This window comes from Salminus brasiliensis, chromosome 2 (genome assembly GCF_030463535.1).
Source record: "Salminus brasiliensis chromosome 2, fSalBra1.hap2, whole genome shotgun sequence".
In the NCBI taxonomy this organism is placed as follows: Eukaryota; Metazoa; Chordata; class Actinopteri; order Characiformes; family Bryconidae; genus Salminus; species Salminus brasiliensis.
In genome coordinates, this window is record NC_132879.1 from 48113957 (window position 1) to 48128043 (window position 14087).

Consider the following 14087-nt stretch of genomic DNA (forward strand, 5'->3'; position numbering starts at 1 on the left):
TCTTCTGGAACAGTGTGTTTATTTTGGAAATAGGTTTGAAAAAAAAGATTTCAAATGGCACATTCAGTAAACTCTGGAGTGAAATCTAAAATTGAGTGTAATACCTTTGCAGTGTATAAAGTACACCCTCTTTAAATTAAATATGGCTTTTTGTATCAGGACATAATGAAGATAAAACTTAACAAAACTAGGCCAAAATGCAGAAGCAGCCACAGGGCCTAGACACCTTACACTCACTGAGTCGACCATGTACTCCTCTGTATACCACAAAATATTCTAGAGTCAAATGTAAAGCCATCTATCCAGCAGCTAAAGGTTAGCCAAAATTGGGTCATGCAACAGGACAATAGCACACCTAAGCACACCAGCAACTCCACCACAGATGTAATTAAAGAACCAAGGTGTTGCAATGGCCCGGTCAAAGTTCAGACCTCAACCCAATTGAAATGCTGGGGTGGGACCATAAGAGAGCTGTGCATAAATACATGCCCGCAAACCTGCTATTGCTGCTATAAGTGCTTCTACAAGCCATTGACTCATGAGGTGTACGTTTCCATTTTGGCTTCATAGTTGATGTTTTTTATTATGTCCTGATTTGAAAAACAATTGAAGAGGGTCTGTTTGTTATAACAATTGAACAAACATCTTATGTGTGTTGTTATTATTGCTTTTTATCATCATTTTAATCATTATACTATCATATTCATACTATTAATAGAACATATTACTACTCAAAAAACTCAAATATCTCTAAAATTACAACTTTACAGGAAATCAGTGAAAGTCTATGTAAAAATTATTTGGAGCATTTCTATTGGTTACAATTTTTATCATAAGTAAGAACTCCCAGATTCAAATTAAATGGAAAATGGAGATACAAGGTATACCCATTGGAGCCGAGTGCAGCTGCACTGTGCATACTGGACATTAGTTTGTTGGACACTGGACATTGTTGATAATTTTGCTGCACAAACATTCCGACTATAAATACTCACAAACCTCATCCACGTTCTTTCTCAGAAGCCACCAGGGAGTATTTCATACAGACCAACGTCACGGCTGTCCAATGAGAGACAGGGATAGTGCTTCTGGACTTGTGGCTTAAAAGGCCCATATCTTACATTTTTCAAGCATTTCAGTTTTTCCTTAAAGGTCTGCTTATGACATCCCTGTGTATTTATGTCCTACAAACAGCTGTCATTCATTTATACACAACCCATTTTCAGCCCTCCCTCCTTTTCCCTTAGGAGGTTGTTTTTGTCATGGTGTTTTTAGACTGATAAACACATAAATGTCCTCTTTCCTGACTGTCCTATATTGTGCCATATTCAAGATCAGTCCAGTCTGAAAAACTCCATTTTCTTGAGTAAATGTGTGGCTAAACTGTTACAGCACATAAACAGGTAGACATACAGTCACATGAAAAAATTATGACACCCCATGAAAACCTTTGTCTTATTTTTAAACACAACATGCATTTCAGCCTTAGAACTTTATACTGTGAAGCATGGATGAGGAAATGTCATGTCTTGGCTGTCTCACAATCAAAGAATCCAGTATGGATTCTGTATTATATCAGAGAGGGTTTGATGAAATGGTGAGGACCATCTGTCTAAAAACTGAAGCTGAAGTGGAGGTAGACCACGCAACATGACAGTGACCCAACACATTCCAGTAAATCCACCAAGCAATGGCTTAAAAGAAAGTCATTTCTGGAATGGCCAAGTCATATCATCCAAGTCAGATCTTAATCCTATTGAGATGTTGCAGGGTGATGAGACTGATAGATGGTTGTAGAAAACATCTATTTGAAGCTGGATCAGTTAAATGGGCAATGTCAGCTATTATGTGTATAGTGTCCTAACATCTTAATGGAAATTTGACATTTTTTAAAACAGACATTACTTCAGTTTATTAGCTATTAGATCAAATGTCTATTTAGCTAAAATACATAAACGTAAATGTTTGGTAAATGGGGTGTCCTATTGTTTTACATGACTGTATGTACATGTATGTTTTTGCGACATCACAAAAAAAAACACTGTTCCTCTTAACTGCTGCTTAATATACACGGGTCAGCCATAACTATAAAACCACCCACCTGTGTGTATGTGTAGATCCCCCTCATGCAGCCAAAGCAGCTCTGACCCATTGACGCATGGACTCCACAAGACATTAGCAGGAGAATGTGCCTGTGAATGAGGAGCCATCCACTGCTGCCCTCTTCAGGCGGATCTTGGACACTGACCTCTCTTTTCTTTGCCTAAATATTTTCTGTCTCCTTATTTTGGCTTGTCCTTGGGATGTCTAAGGAGAGTCTATTTGGCCTGTCTGTTATTTACTGATATTGATCCATGACAGCAGTTTGACTTTAAATGAAGCACAGTTGCTACCAGCAGTCTTTAGAATTGGTCTTTTGAAATTCAGTTCACTTACATGCATACACTCTTGCTTTGTGCTTGTTTGCACTGTAGGAGCTGTTATGAAGTGAGTTTCCAATAGCATACTGTGTACTGTATAATGCATACTGTGTACTGTATAATGCATGCTCTACCATACATAGTGTATACGGCATGCTGTACCAGTAAATACTTTATATTGAACAGGAATAAGCAGTATATGTCTCATACTGCATACTGTACCAGTAATTATGCAGTATATTAAATATAAATAAGTATAATCTATACTCCTCACTGCACCTGTGAATACTGTATATGAATATGAATATGAATAATCATTAGTATAATGCCATATGGCATGTATTAGATATAAATATTCAGACTAATGTTCTATACTGCATACTCTATGCACCAATGTATACAGAATTACACAAATAGTGAGGAAAGACCCTACTGTCTGTGTCAAAACACAGGAAGGAAAACCACACTCTTCAGAAGTGTGTATCATCTTGTGACTGGGCCCATATCATAAAATATTGTGTTTTTTCAATGCTGAAAGCTCTAATAAACTGAAATTGGAAATATTAACATATGATTAACATATATTAACATATCAGTATACAGTATATATTGTATACTGAATACCATACTGGTATATACTGTACACTGTACACGACATTTGCCATCATGTGTTATGTACACAGGAATACATGTAACAGCGATATGTAATCAGAAGGCAAATATCAGTAACAGTGAACACACCCAAGACCACGTACCAGATACAAATCCGCTCACTCAAACCACTTCAGGCATGCATTTGAGCCACCACAAACCAGTCTGCATGGGTTGCTGTAGTAACAACATAGGTGAAACAGTAGCATACGCAGCAGCAGAAGAGATGAAGGTTGCTCTGGATTTGGTTGAAATGACAGGAGACTACTCAGTGTAAATGCATGTGGCGAAAATCATATCAGGATACAATCAAGTTACATCAAGTGACCAGGTGTAAATGCACAAAGCACTAATGCAAAACGGAAAAGAATATCACTGCCCACTGTAAATTAGGCCTTCCAGGAGTAATGTAAATCTAAATCTAACATGAACTCACTGACATAATGAACCCTTTCTCAAACACTACTTACATGATCTCAAAACACCAGCAGCCGTTTCCCTAACAGCACCAGACCAACATAAACCAGTATAGACCATTTTTGATGGACATGGAATTCATGCTGGTTTCAGATAGATATTTAAACATGTCATGATAAATGGACCAATATGAATCATTTAAAATCATGTATTATGTAAGATTTTATTGTCTTTTTACACTAACTTAAAAAAAAGGAAAAGATTTTCTTTCTTTAAATGTGGAGATGAGATTTTTTTTTTATTTGGTGTAGATGTAGAACAGTTTCATGTGAATTTATACATTTATATGTTTTCCTTTGGGCTTTATTTAAACATATTTAAAAGTATTTACTTTATTTAAAAGTAAATGATTTATTAAATTGAGGAGACAGATTGTTAAATCAAGAAACGCTTTATTAAATTGTGAGAACAGATTCAAGTCTCTAAATAGCAGGTTTCTAACATGCCTTGGTACTTAGGTAGGGGTTTTGTACAGTCCTTACTAAATGTCCCTTTTGAGACGGTCCTTAAGTCATTATGTCTTAGACGTATCAGCATTCCTACTTCAATATGGGCTCAGTCTACACTACACTCTACACAGCTCTGGTGCACACGGCAGTCCAGCCCGCTGTACTCTGTTCTCACAGAGGAACTACAAATACCATGAACGGCTACCATGAAGGCGGGTGCCGCGTAAGGAAGTCACCGACCAATCCCTGCCCACGTCCTCGCCGTGAGGCCCCGCCCCTCCAGCATCGCCTTTTTTTTCTTCAGCGTTCAGCGAGGCGAGGCGCCATATTGAAGAGTCCTCCGCTTTCTGTAAAACCGCAAAAAATACCACATTAGCCATCATGCTGTACCTAGAGGACTACCTCGAGAGTAAGTAAAGGCATTGTTGAATTCGCTCGCTTTTGTGTTTGTGGATTTCGTGCTCTCGGAGGCCCGTGTCCTGGTGAAATAGCTCCGCGGCCGTTAGCCGCTAGGCTAGCTCGTAACTCTGCTTTTTCTTCTCTCCGGCAGTGATCGAGCAGCTACCCATGGATCTCCGCGACAGGTTTACGGAAATGCGAGAGATGGACCTGCAAGTTCAGAGTAGGCGCTACATTCAGTGACTGCTCTCAGAGTCCCGGCACTGCGAGCTGACACACACACACACGATAAACACGCGTTCACCTTTCACGAGAGAACTTTTTTTTTAGCTAACCTTAGCTTTATGTCCTGAGACGCGATCTACGTTTAAACGTGATCGTATCGATAAGTAAGTAGCTGCGTTGCTGAAGTGTGCAGGGAGTGGAGAAGATCGGACCAGGGGTGCTCCAGTAACTTACTGCCCAAGTCCCAAAATGTGCATCATTGTATTTGCGGAGTGGACCGACCTCCTGGTCCTGTGTTCGCTCAGCTAAAGCATGTCCAACTAGATAAATATGCTTTACGGTGCGAGTTTATGCAGCTGGCTACATCTGACATGCTGGCCGATACCATGTCAGACACTCTTCAGTAGTGGCTAACGGTCATCTAGTGCTTGAGCATAAGCAGCAGACTAAAGAATAAGCATAGAGAAACAATTGCAGTTATTGCTTATTAGGCATCTAATTTGATAAATACAATTTCTGTAATAAAGGCACAGTTGGAAACTAAAATTGTGGGCATTAAACACATCATTACACTGAAAACATGGAATTTAATGATCTTGACCAAATCTCTTGCAACTAAACCTATACGTTTAGATTTATATGAGAAATAATGCTGAAATAATACTGTCACACGAAGACCTTGTGTGACTTTTGGAAATAATTTGAATCTGGCTGTTGTTGTGATGAACTGACCAGTAGCTCCAATGCTCCAAAATGACCTGGAATAAAATCTTTTTACATTGACTTCCATTGAAAGCTGTGTTGTTTTTTTGTTGTTGTTTTTTATCCTTTTTTTCTGTAAAGTTGTTATTTTAAGTTACAATGTTTTTGTATGACTGCAATGATGTACAACAAAACTTTATTTAGGTATAGATCTAGCTATCATATGTGGTACAACTAGTAGTGAAATGCTGCGAGACAATGAGATAGTAAGTGGTAGAATGTATAAAATAAACATTAGAATTAAACAAATAAGTACAATAAAATATTAAATAAATATTGTCACTGTCCAATGAAAAACATGCATCTCCAAAATAGTGAATTTACAGGAGAAGGCAAAAATGGTTTTCACTCTGAACGAAAGTAATTGTAAAATAAGAATTTCTTTTAGAGCATTTCTATTGGTCCATTAATCCAGAATTATTGACGCAGTGTACACAAGCAGATACAGGCTTCAAACTATGGAGAAAACTGACATCGGTGATATACAGAGGTAATGTGGTTAAGTAAATGTATGTAGAGATCAAACCCCTCTCTGTGTCTTTCACTCTCCCGGTTGTAGGCCGTTACCCACACACATAGCTGTACACGGTCACTTACTTACTCATCCACTTGCAAGTAATGACTCTCCTCCTGCCTTTCAGATGCTATGGACCAGCTGGAGCAGAGAGTTAATGAGTTCTTTGCCAACGCTAAGAAGAACAAACCAGAATGGAGAGAAGAGCAGATGGAGGTTATTAAGAAGGTACAGAACAAAAGAGGCAATTCTCTGTGGACTCTGTGGTCGAAGCATCTGCTAGAAATCTCTAATTGGTTAGAATGGCTGCATTCTGAATTACCTTTGCAGTTAACACACTCAACTGTGATAGTTACTATCCACGGCTTCCATGCACTAGGTGAATCGTCATTGTTTTGTTTGATTTTTATCAGTGTGACGGCTGCCATGATTTTGATGTTTGTTTAGCCTGTGACCTACTGTATGTACTGCTCTTGAATGCAGAAGTTATAAGCAATGCATAACTCACTATTTCTGTATCTCCTACTCAGGATTATTATAAGGCTTTGGAAGATGCGGATGAAAAAGTTCAATTAGCCAATCAAATCTATGATCTGGTGAGTACGGAGGATTAGAGCACAGTACACCCTAATGTCCACTAGGTGGCAGTCACTCATTGTGAATGGATCTCATTCCAGAGATCATTACTGTTTACTGTTTACTTGCACATTATTCACAAGTTGAAACTATGTGCTCACAGTGGATGTATGTGCTCCTGATGTCTAAAATTGCAGTGGTTTTTGTTGTGGTTTGTGTGCTCAGGTGGATCGACACTTGAGGAAGTTGGATCAGGAGTTGGCAAAATTTAAAATGGAGTTGGAGGCAGACAACGCTGGAATCACAGAGATCCTGGAGAGACGTAAGTGCCGGCTCTCAGCCAGGCCTACTGAGACTACCCTCTGTTAAAGAATAGCAAAAATGGTAGTTCTTATCTGTCTGGACTTCAGCGGGTTGATCTTTTAACTGTGCTCTGCGAAGCTGCAATGTGGTAAACATGGAAGTTTAAAATATTACATTTCTGCTTTTCTGTAGGGTCGTTGGAAATGGACAGCCCTTCTCAACCTGTCAATAACCACCACGTCCACTCACACACCACAGTAGAAAGTAAGACCTGCCTCCATCTGTGTTTACTGTGTCCCTAATTCTCTCAAGCTCTCTCATGCTTTTGCTCTTGCTTTCCTCATGTGTGTGTGTGTGTGTGTGTGTGTCTTTGTGCTTATCAGAGAGGAAGTACAGCGCGCCAACCCACCACACTACTGAGCATGTGCCAGAGAAGAAATTTAAATCTGAAGCCCTGCTCTCCACGCTCACATCAGATGCCTCTAAAGAGAATACGCCGGGTAAGCAAATCGTACACACTCTTTCACCTCTGTTGCTTATGTGTCTGATGTAAATATTTTAACCTATTTCATTAGTTACCTTGTTTTTGACCATTTAGGTCCATTCTTTCAGTGCACCCATCTTATTTAACCATGTTGACTGGCTCTGTTGGCTATGTCAAACTGAATGCAACTCTGTGTGTGAAACAGGCTGCAGAGTGAACAGCACCTCCACCTCTTCAAACAATGTGTACAATGTGAACAACTCCCAGTCTCTTTCCTCCTACAACCTGAGTTCTTTGCCAGCTGGCCCAGCTGCTGGCGCAGGGGCCATCACTATGGCAGCGGCCCAGGCGGTACAGGCCACAGCACAGGTAAAACAAGTCCCCTTCCTTTATCATTCCTCACACCCTCCCTTTCTTTATAGGGTCCTAACTGTGTGTTCTTTTTATTACTAAAGATTGTGACCATACTGCCCCCACCATCACCCTCTCAATTTATTAACTACTGCTTTTTGGATTATATAAATATACAAGAGCACACGTTCCTACGGAGTCAAAGCATCAGTTTTTCCTTTTGGTCATTTTCTATTACCCAAACTTTCATTTTAGTCACAAGGTGCTAGAAAATATGGATTATTTAACAGTCAATTATGCAATACCTTATTCACATGTCTACATAAATAAACAAATGCTAAACAAACAAATAAATTCAGAATCTACATATTTAAAGAACTCAGGCCTACACCTCTTATGGTGCTTCACTTGGGTTCCTTTCAGACCTGTGAGAATTACTGTGCCAGTGCTTGTTTGTTCTAATTAATATTCACTGGTAAGCTTTTACAAGAGGTAACTTGGTCAAAACCAGTGCAATGTAGCTGACGTTTTAGTAGAACTTGTTTGTTAAATAAAAGTGTGTGTGTGTTGCAGATGAAGGAGGGCAGGAGGACGTCTAGTCTGAAGGCAAGTTATGAGGCCATCAAAAACAATGATTTTTTGGGTCGGGAGTTTGCTCTAAGCAGAGACTCCTCTGGCTACTCATCCTCTGCTCTGGCCTCCACTCTCACACAGACCCTCACACCCAGCAACAGCTCAGACTCTCGTACAGGACGCAAAAACAAGTAAGAAACAAAAATCCATTTCTGTTCTTTCTGTGACGACAGTGAATACCCTGAAAATTAGATGCCTATTTTGTACTTGAAATTCTGTTTAAAGCAAAAAAAAAAATATTAGCTTTGAAATCATGTTAATGCTCTGACTCGAATAAAGAGACAAGCATCTCTATCAGTGCTACTCCTGGCTCGGCACACTGCTAATTGCAGTATGCAACTTTGGAGAATGGAGCAGGGTAACTTATGAGAACCTGGGTCATATTTGTGTAAAATCCTGTAATATTACTCTACCACCTCAGTTCACATGCTTCAGTGAATTTACACACACCAGACATATTCAGCAGTAGTGTACCAGACTACTGTGTGCATGTGAATATTGTGGGTTTTTTTTTTTTTTTTTTTTTTTTTTTTTTTTTTTTAAATAAATTAAACATACAAAATCATAGGGATGCAGACTTTCAGTCCAACTGTCTTATTGGTGAAGTTTCGGGAAAGGCACATGCAACTGTTCATAAACTAAAACTGCTTGGTGCTTTGTAAATCCAGACACATTGACACAGTTGTACTACATTGCTGTTCTCACTGGAAACCTCAGGAAGTGTCTGTTTCCGCACATGCACTATTTGTGAACATGCAGCCTGGAGCCCCCCCCGCCCTTCTATGTGTCTGTTTATCTGTCAATCTTTGTGTGTGTGTAACACTCTCTCTCGCTCTCTCGCTCTCTCTCTCGCTCTCTCTCTCACTCTTGTACAGAGGCAACACCAAGTCTTCCAATCACCAGTCCTCCTCGTCCTCCTCCTCCTCTTCTCTGTCGTCCTGCTCCTCCTCCTCAGCTCTGGCTCATGAGCTGGTACAGCAGACAGCAGCACTGCCTGAGAGTGACAGCAGCGGCCAAGTGGACTGGACGTACGACCCCAATGAGCCCCGCTACTGTATCTGCAACCAGGTACACACACTCACATCAGTCTAAATGTTTTGCCTGTATCACAGTGTTGCATTATTGCAATTACAAATTGTATTACACTGTATACTGCAGATCATATAAACATATGTTACCTGTACTAGATATGTAGCTTTTATACCCCTTTAGCTACGTCTAGTAAGTTGCACCCGTAGCTCACACAGATGTTCAAAAGCACGCACGTAGCAGAGGAGTGTTGTCAATACAATAGAACTGTCTGGAGCAGACTCATGAACCTATTAGCACCATGCCTAATGCCAGGCGTGGGCTGGAGGGGTAAAAAGCCCCCAGGCATTGAGCTGTGGAGCAGTGGACCTGGATTTTTCACACGTTTCTGTACCAAATGAGGTGGGGTGGTGATCATCCAAGATCCTGACCTCACTAATGCTCTTGTCACTGAGGGCAATCCAGTCCTCACAGCAATGCTCAAGAATATAGTATAGTAGAAAGTCTTCCCTGGACTAGAGACAGTAGAAAGTTACTACAGCAACAAAATAAGCATTTCATATTTTTATTATTATTATTTTTATTTTTTTTTAATACCCTTTAATTTTGTGTAAAATGCACAGTAGCTCAGTTATTTTTGTGAATGTTCTGCTGCTGTGATGTTAATATCTTTACGCATCCTTGCCAGAATGTTGTGGCCTTGTGGATAGTTATTTTTTAAATCTTATTTTTAGATTTATTTTATTTATCTATTGATTGGCTTAACATTTTTGGCTTTATAGTCTATCACTGTTAGACCAGTGGTCATTCCAAACACTATTACATCACTCCCTGTGCATGCACCTTATCCCAGCATCTATGACAATTTGCTTTAAAAATGATACAAGGAAACGTTAACTTTAAATGGCAATGTACTCTGACTGGGTCTCTCTCTGGCATATATGCCTGGCAGTTTTTGTGTGCAAAAGCATTGTCTCTTTCAGAATGCATTTAGTCTTATGGTGGGCCACAAAACATTGCTTTTGTTGAAACTGTGTTGACGAAAGATAAGTTTTGTGTGTGTGTGTGTGTGTGTGGCGCGTGTGTGTACATCAAAGCAATAGTTGCCATGTCTCTCTTTGCAGGTGCATGCACGTGGCTGTGTGCTCTTTCAACTGTCTGTCTGTGTGTGTGTGTGTGTGCGTGCATGCATGCACATTTATCTAAAAGGTTCTCTGTTTGCAGGTGTCTTATGGTGAGATGGTTGGCTGTGATAACCAGGATGTGAGTATCCATTCCTTCTCCGCAGTGCTCACCCCCAGCCACATAACCTCCTCATTAAACACATCTGTTCTCTCTCTCACCCTGCACACTCAACTCCTTCAAACGCATGATGTGAAATGTTATGCTCTACATAAGTATAAAGCAGTTTGCCTCACACTACAGGATGTCAAATCATAAATATTAAACATGTTAATTATTTGATTTGTGATCTTGACAGCTGTAAGTACATTTGAGGGGTAAAGATTAGATTACTCTCACCCCATGTTACATGATAATCTGGGAAAATAACCGTTCAAGACCAGCCTGGATTTGGGACACATTCTGTATCAAAATCGGCTCGATTATCCTAACTGCATGGCTTTTTGCATAACCGTAGTTACCAAGTAATTCAAAGATGTTACTTAGTAGCAACTCTTAAAATTGATAACTGGATAACCTGCCTTATGTTCAAGGGTTAATAAGGGAGAGATGATTGCATTAGACCCCATTTCTTAGCTCTATAGAAAGAACCAGAGTGTCAGCCAGGTATATTGGCTCACTGGCTAACAGCATGTTGTAATAGACTGAGTAGATTTACACCCCCCCAGTACTACTTGGATAGTCATTTTATGTTGGTGCACTCATGTATGCCCATAGCCCCTTTCAGAAAAGTAGAGCGGTGGGAGGTGCCTTGATCTGACTTTTCTTTTCCTTCTTTCTGCAGTGTCCAATTGAGTGGTTCCATTACGGCTGTGTGGGCTTGACTGAGGCACCCAAAGGAAAGTGGTATTGCCCACAGTGCACAGCAGCGATGAAGAGGAGGGGAAGCAGGCATAAATAAGACATATGGCAACTCCTGGATGACCCCCACCCCCTCCCTCCCAGCCGACAAACTCTTCTCACCGAGCAACCAAACCCTCTTTCTTCTCAGAAAGTGTCTGACAGAAAACTTCACCAATGTGATCTGCAGATTCATCATCAGGGCATACAAGAGTGATAAACATGCTTTTGAAGGAAGTGTGTGTTTTTAAGGAGTCAGCCTGGCTGTGTTTGTATGATGCTACAGGACTTTATCAGGCTGTTCAGTTTACCCCCCCACCTCTCATCTTCCACAAGTCCTAATTAGTGGGGGAGGGTCAGCCATGCACCCAAAACTCAAGACATTCCTCAGTCTGCCACGCGTGATAGAGGGGTGGGGTCATGACCTGGAGCACACTTTAGTGCAGTGTGTTCCTCTTTAATCCATATTCACAGAGACAAGAGACAGATCTGGGAAAAGTGTGACCCTAACTGTCGTTGATGGATTATGAACCGCAGACATTTTTTGAATCTTAATGACGCCTCTGAGCGAGAAGATCCCAATGGTGTTAATGATGCTTAGGACTGTACTGGTGTTGCTCACCAGTGACTATTTCGATGTTCTCTGGTACCCTGGGTGTGTTCAGTAGACCCAGTGTTTCAATACATGCCCTGGAGTATCCCCATGCTGCTAATTTTAGTGTTCTCCTTGATCTAACACACTCATTTTAACTTAATTAAGGGCTTTTTAGTTAGCTAATGAGTTGTGTCAGGTATGTTGGAGCAGGGGGGGAGCTAAAATGTGCAGTAAATGAGGTACTTCAGAGCCGGGATTGGGAAACACTGCAGTAGACAATGTTGAATTGTGCTCCACTTGGAGGAAAAGGCCTCAAACAGCCCAAAACAGGATGCTGTCATACATTTGTATGCCCAGTTCAAGGAATGCCTGCTTATCTGTATGTGTGCCTTTTCCAATTAGCTAATTAGTCCATATTCTGTTATACTGATGAAAACTGATTAAGCCCACCGGGTTTTATTTTGTCCACAAACAGAGTCCATAAACAGCCCTGCACAGCATGCTGGCCAGATTAGAAGGGGTGCAGAAGTTGCCCACTAGCAGTTAAGCATAAATACCTTGGACCCTGTATTTCTGAATGAATCACAGTGTTCTGTTTTTGGGCTGGGCTTTTAAGTCAAGGAGCTCTTCAAGATGTACTATAGAAAGAACAAAGTGATAATTGGGGCCCTGTGTGTGTATGTAAGTGTGTAAAGTATGTGTGTCTGTGTCTCTAGCCTGTACTGCACTGAAATGGTGATTCAAAGTTTCCAGAGATGTAGAGGAAAAAAAAATCAAATAAAACGATCAACAACTTTTGGTATTTCCTGTGTTAAAGGAGGTTTTTATTTTTGGATCCCATTTTGATTTCCTTGGTGAAACTAGGCCTAATTGTTTAATGACACAAAGCTAAGCTAACAAAAATAGCCCAAAAGCATCAGGTCTTCCAGACAGTGGTTTGGTGGTTTTCACATTACGAAAAGTTATTTCATTATTAACACTGAGATGTACACAGCTGTTCAGGTTGCTTTAATGTGTCCATGACTCCTTGTATAGAAACTGAACAACTCTCATTGCTTTGCACCTCACAAACATAATTTATTAATTTCATTTAAATTAGTATTTGTTTTTTAAATATTTTTAAAGCTGGTTGGTATGGTGGTGCAGCAGAGGCCTGGGATTGTGGGTTGAATCCCAGGATATTTTTAAGTTTGATTTTAGAAAAAAAATAGTTTAAAAATGCACCCTCATCAGAAAAACTGACTTTTAATGCACTCAGAACAGCGGGGTCATAAGACCGAGTTACAACGCTGCTCTCTAGTGGCTGGGGTTTAAACACAACCCTAAATGAACCACTGTCTGGCACCAATCTTTACATGTGAACTACTAATTAAAAATAGACACTGTGTTTTTGAGAATCGATACAGGATTGCAAAACATAATACTGCAATACTTTGATATATCAATATTATTTCACACCCCTACAGTCTATGTAGACGTCTTCCGGCTTCCATGGTTTCCTCACACCTCTCAAAATACACCATGCTGAACTGGTATGAAAAATTGGCCATAGATGTGAATGTGTGTGTGTGTGTGGTACCCTGCAATAGACTGACCAGGGGTATTACTGCCCTGCGCCCAGTGATTCTGGGATGGCTCTGGACCCACCGTGACTATGACCACAAAGAAGCAGATAAAAAGGTGGTTGGATGAACGTTTTAAGCCAAACCTACAATAAATCAGTGTCACAGCTCATTTATAACCATATCCTGTAGTAACTTTGTGATGTAGCTTTGAGGTGTTTTCAGGTAATTCTTCAGGCGTCTGGCTCATATCACCAGACTTGATTCCACAGACCAGATGGCGAATCCCCCTTCAGACCCCTCAAGATGACTTGCATCTTAACCATTTAAGTACGCAGACATTTTGAAGGGTCCTTCAAAAGTTGTCCTTTAAGTGGACCACGAGCTCTTCTTTTCAGACCTGAACTGAGCCCCCCTGCCTCCAGTCCACTGCTTTCCAGCCTCCAACAGCAAAGGCTGTGTTTATTCCACCCCAAGGGTCCTGTATTTTCAGAGAGCAGTAGCTGCAGCTCCAGCACTCCACATCCAGGGAGGAAGTGACTGTTGACTTTTCTCTCCCTCACACACACATCCCTCCTTCTCTGTGGACTAACGCAGACCAGGTGGCCGGTCATCCCGCCTCACGCACTGAAGCC

At 40.6% G+C, this 14087-nt stretch overlaps 1 protein-coding gene across 1 annotated transcript; it reads left to right on the forward strand.

Annotated features, from left to right (window-relative positions):
- The first annotated feature begins 4302 nt into the window (after positions 1–4302).
- ing3 (inhibitor of growth family, member 3) lies at positions 4303–12692 on the forward strand. Its single transcript, XM_072673028.1, has 12 exons — positions 4303–4406; positions 4548–4619; positions 6025–6125; positions 6428–6493; positions 6699–6795; positions 6969–7040; positions 7160–7276; positions 7466–7629; positions 8185–8375; positions 9120–9312; positions 10498–10536; positions 11240–12692. Exons 1-12 carry the CDS (start codon positions 4379–4381, stop codon positions 11354–11356), a joined length of 1257 nt encoding a protein of 418 aa, XP_072529129.1. The 5' UTR covers positions 4303–4378; the 3' UTR covers positions 11357–12692.
- The last annotated feature ends 1395 nt before the right edge of the window (positions 12693–14087 follow it).

What these genes read in the sequence shown, in the direction of transcription:
- ing3 (XM_072673028.1), top strand. Translation starts at nt 4,379, where the DNA reads ATGCTGTACCTAGAGGACTACCTCGAGA. An exon ending in CACAGAGATCCTGGAGAGAC is followed by an intron (nt 6,796 to 6,968) that starts GTAAGTGCCGGC and finishes GCTTTTCTGTAG; the next exon opens with GGTCGTTGGAAATGGACAGC. An exon ending in GCTACTGTATCTGCAACCAG is followed by an intron (nt 9,313 to 10,497) that starts GTACACACACTC and finishes CTCTGTTTGCAG; the next exon opens with GTGTCTTATGGTGAGATGGT.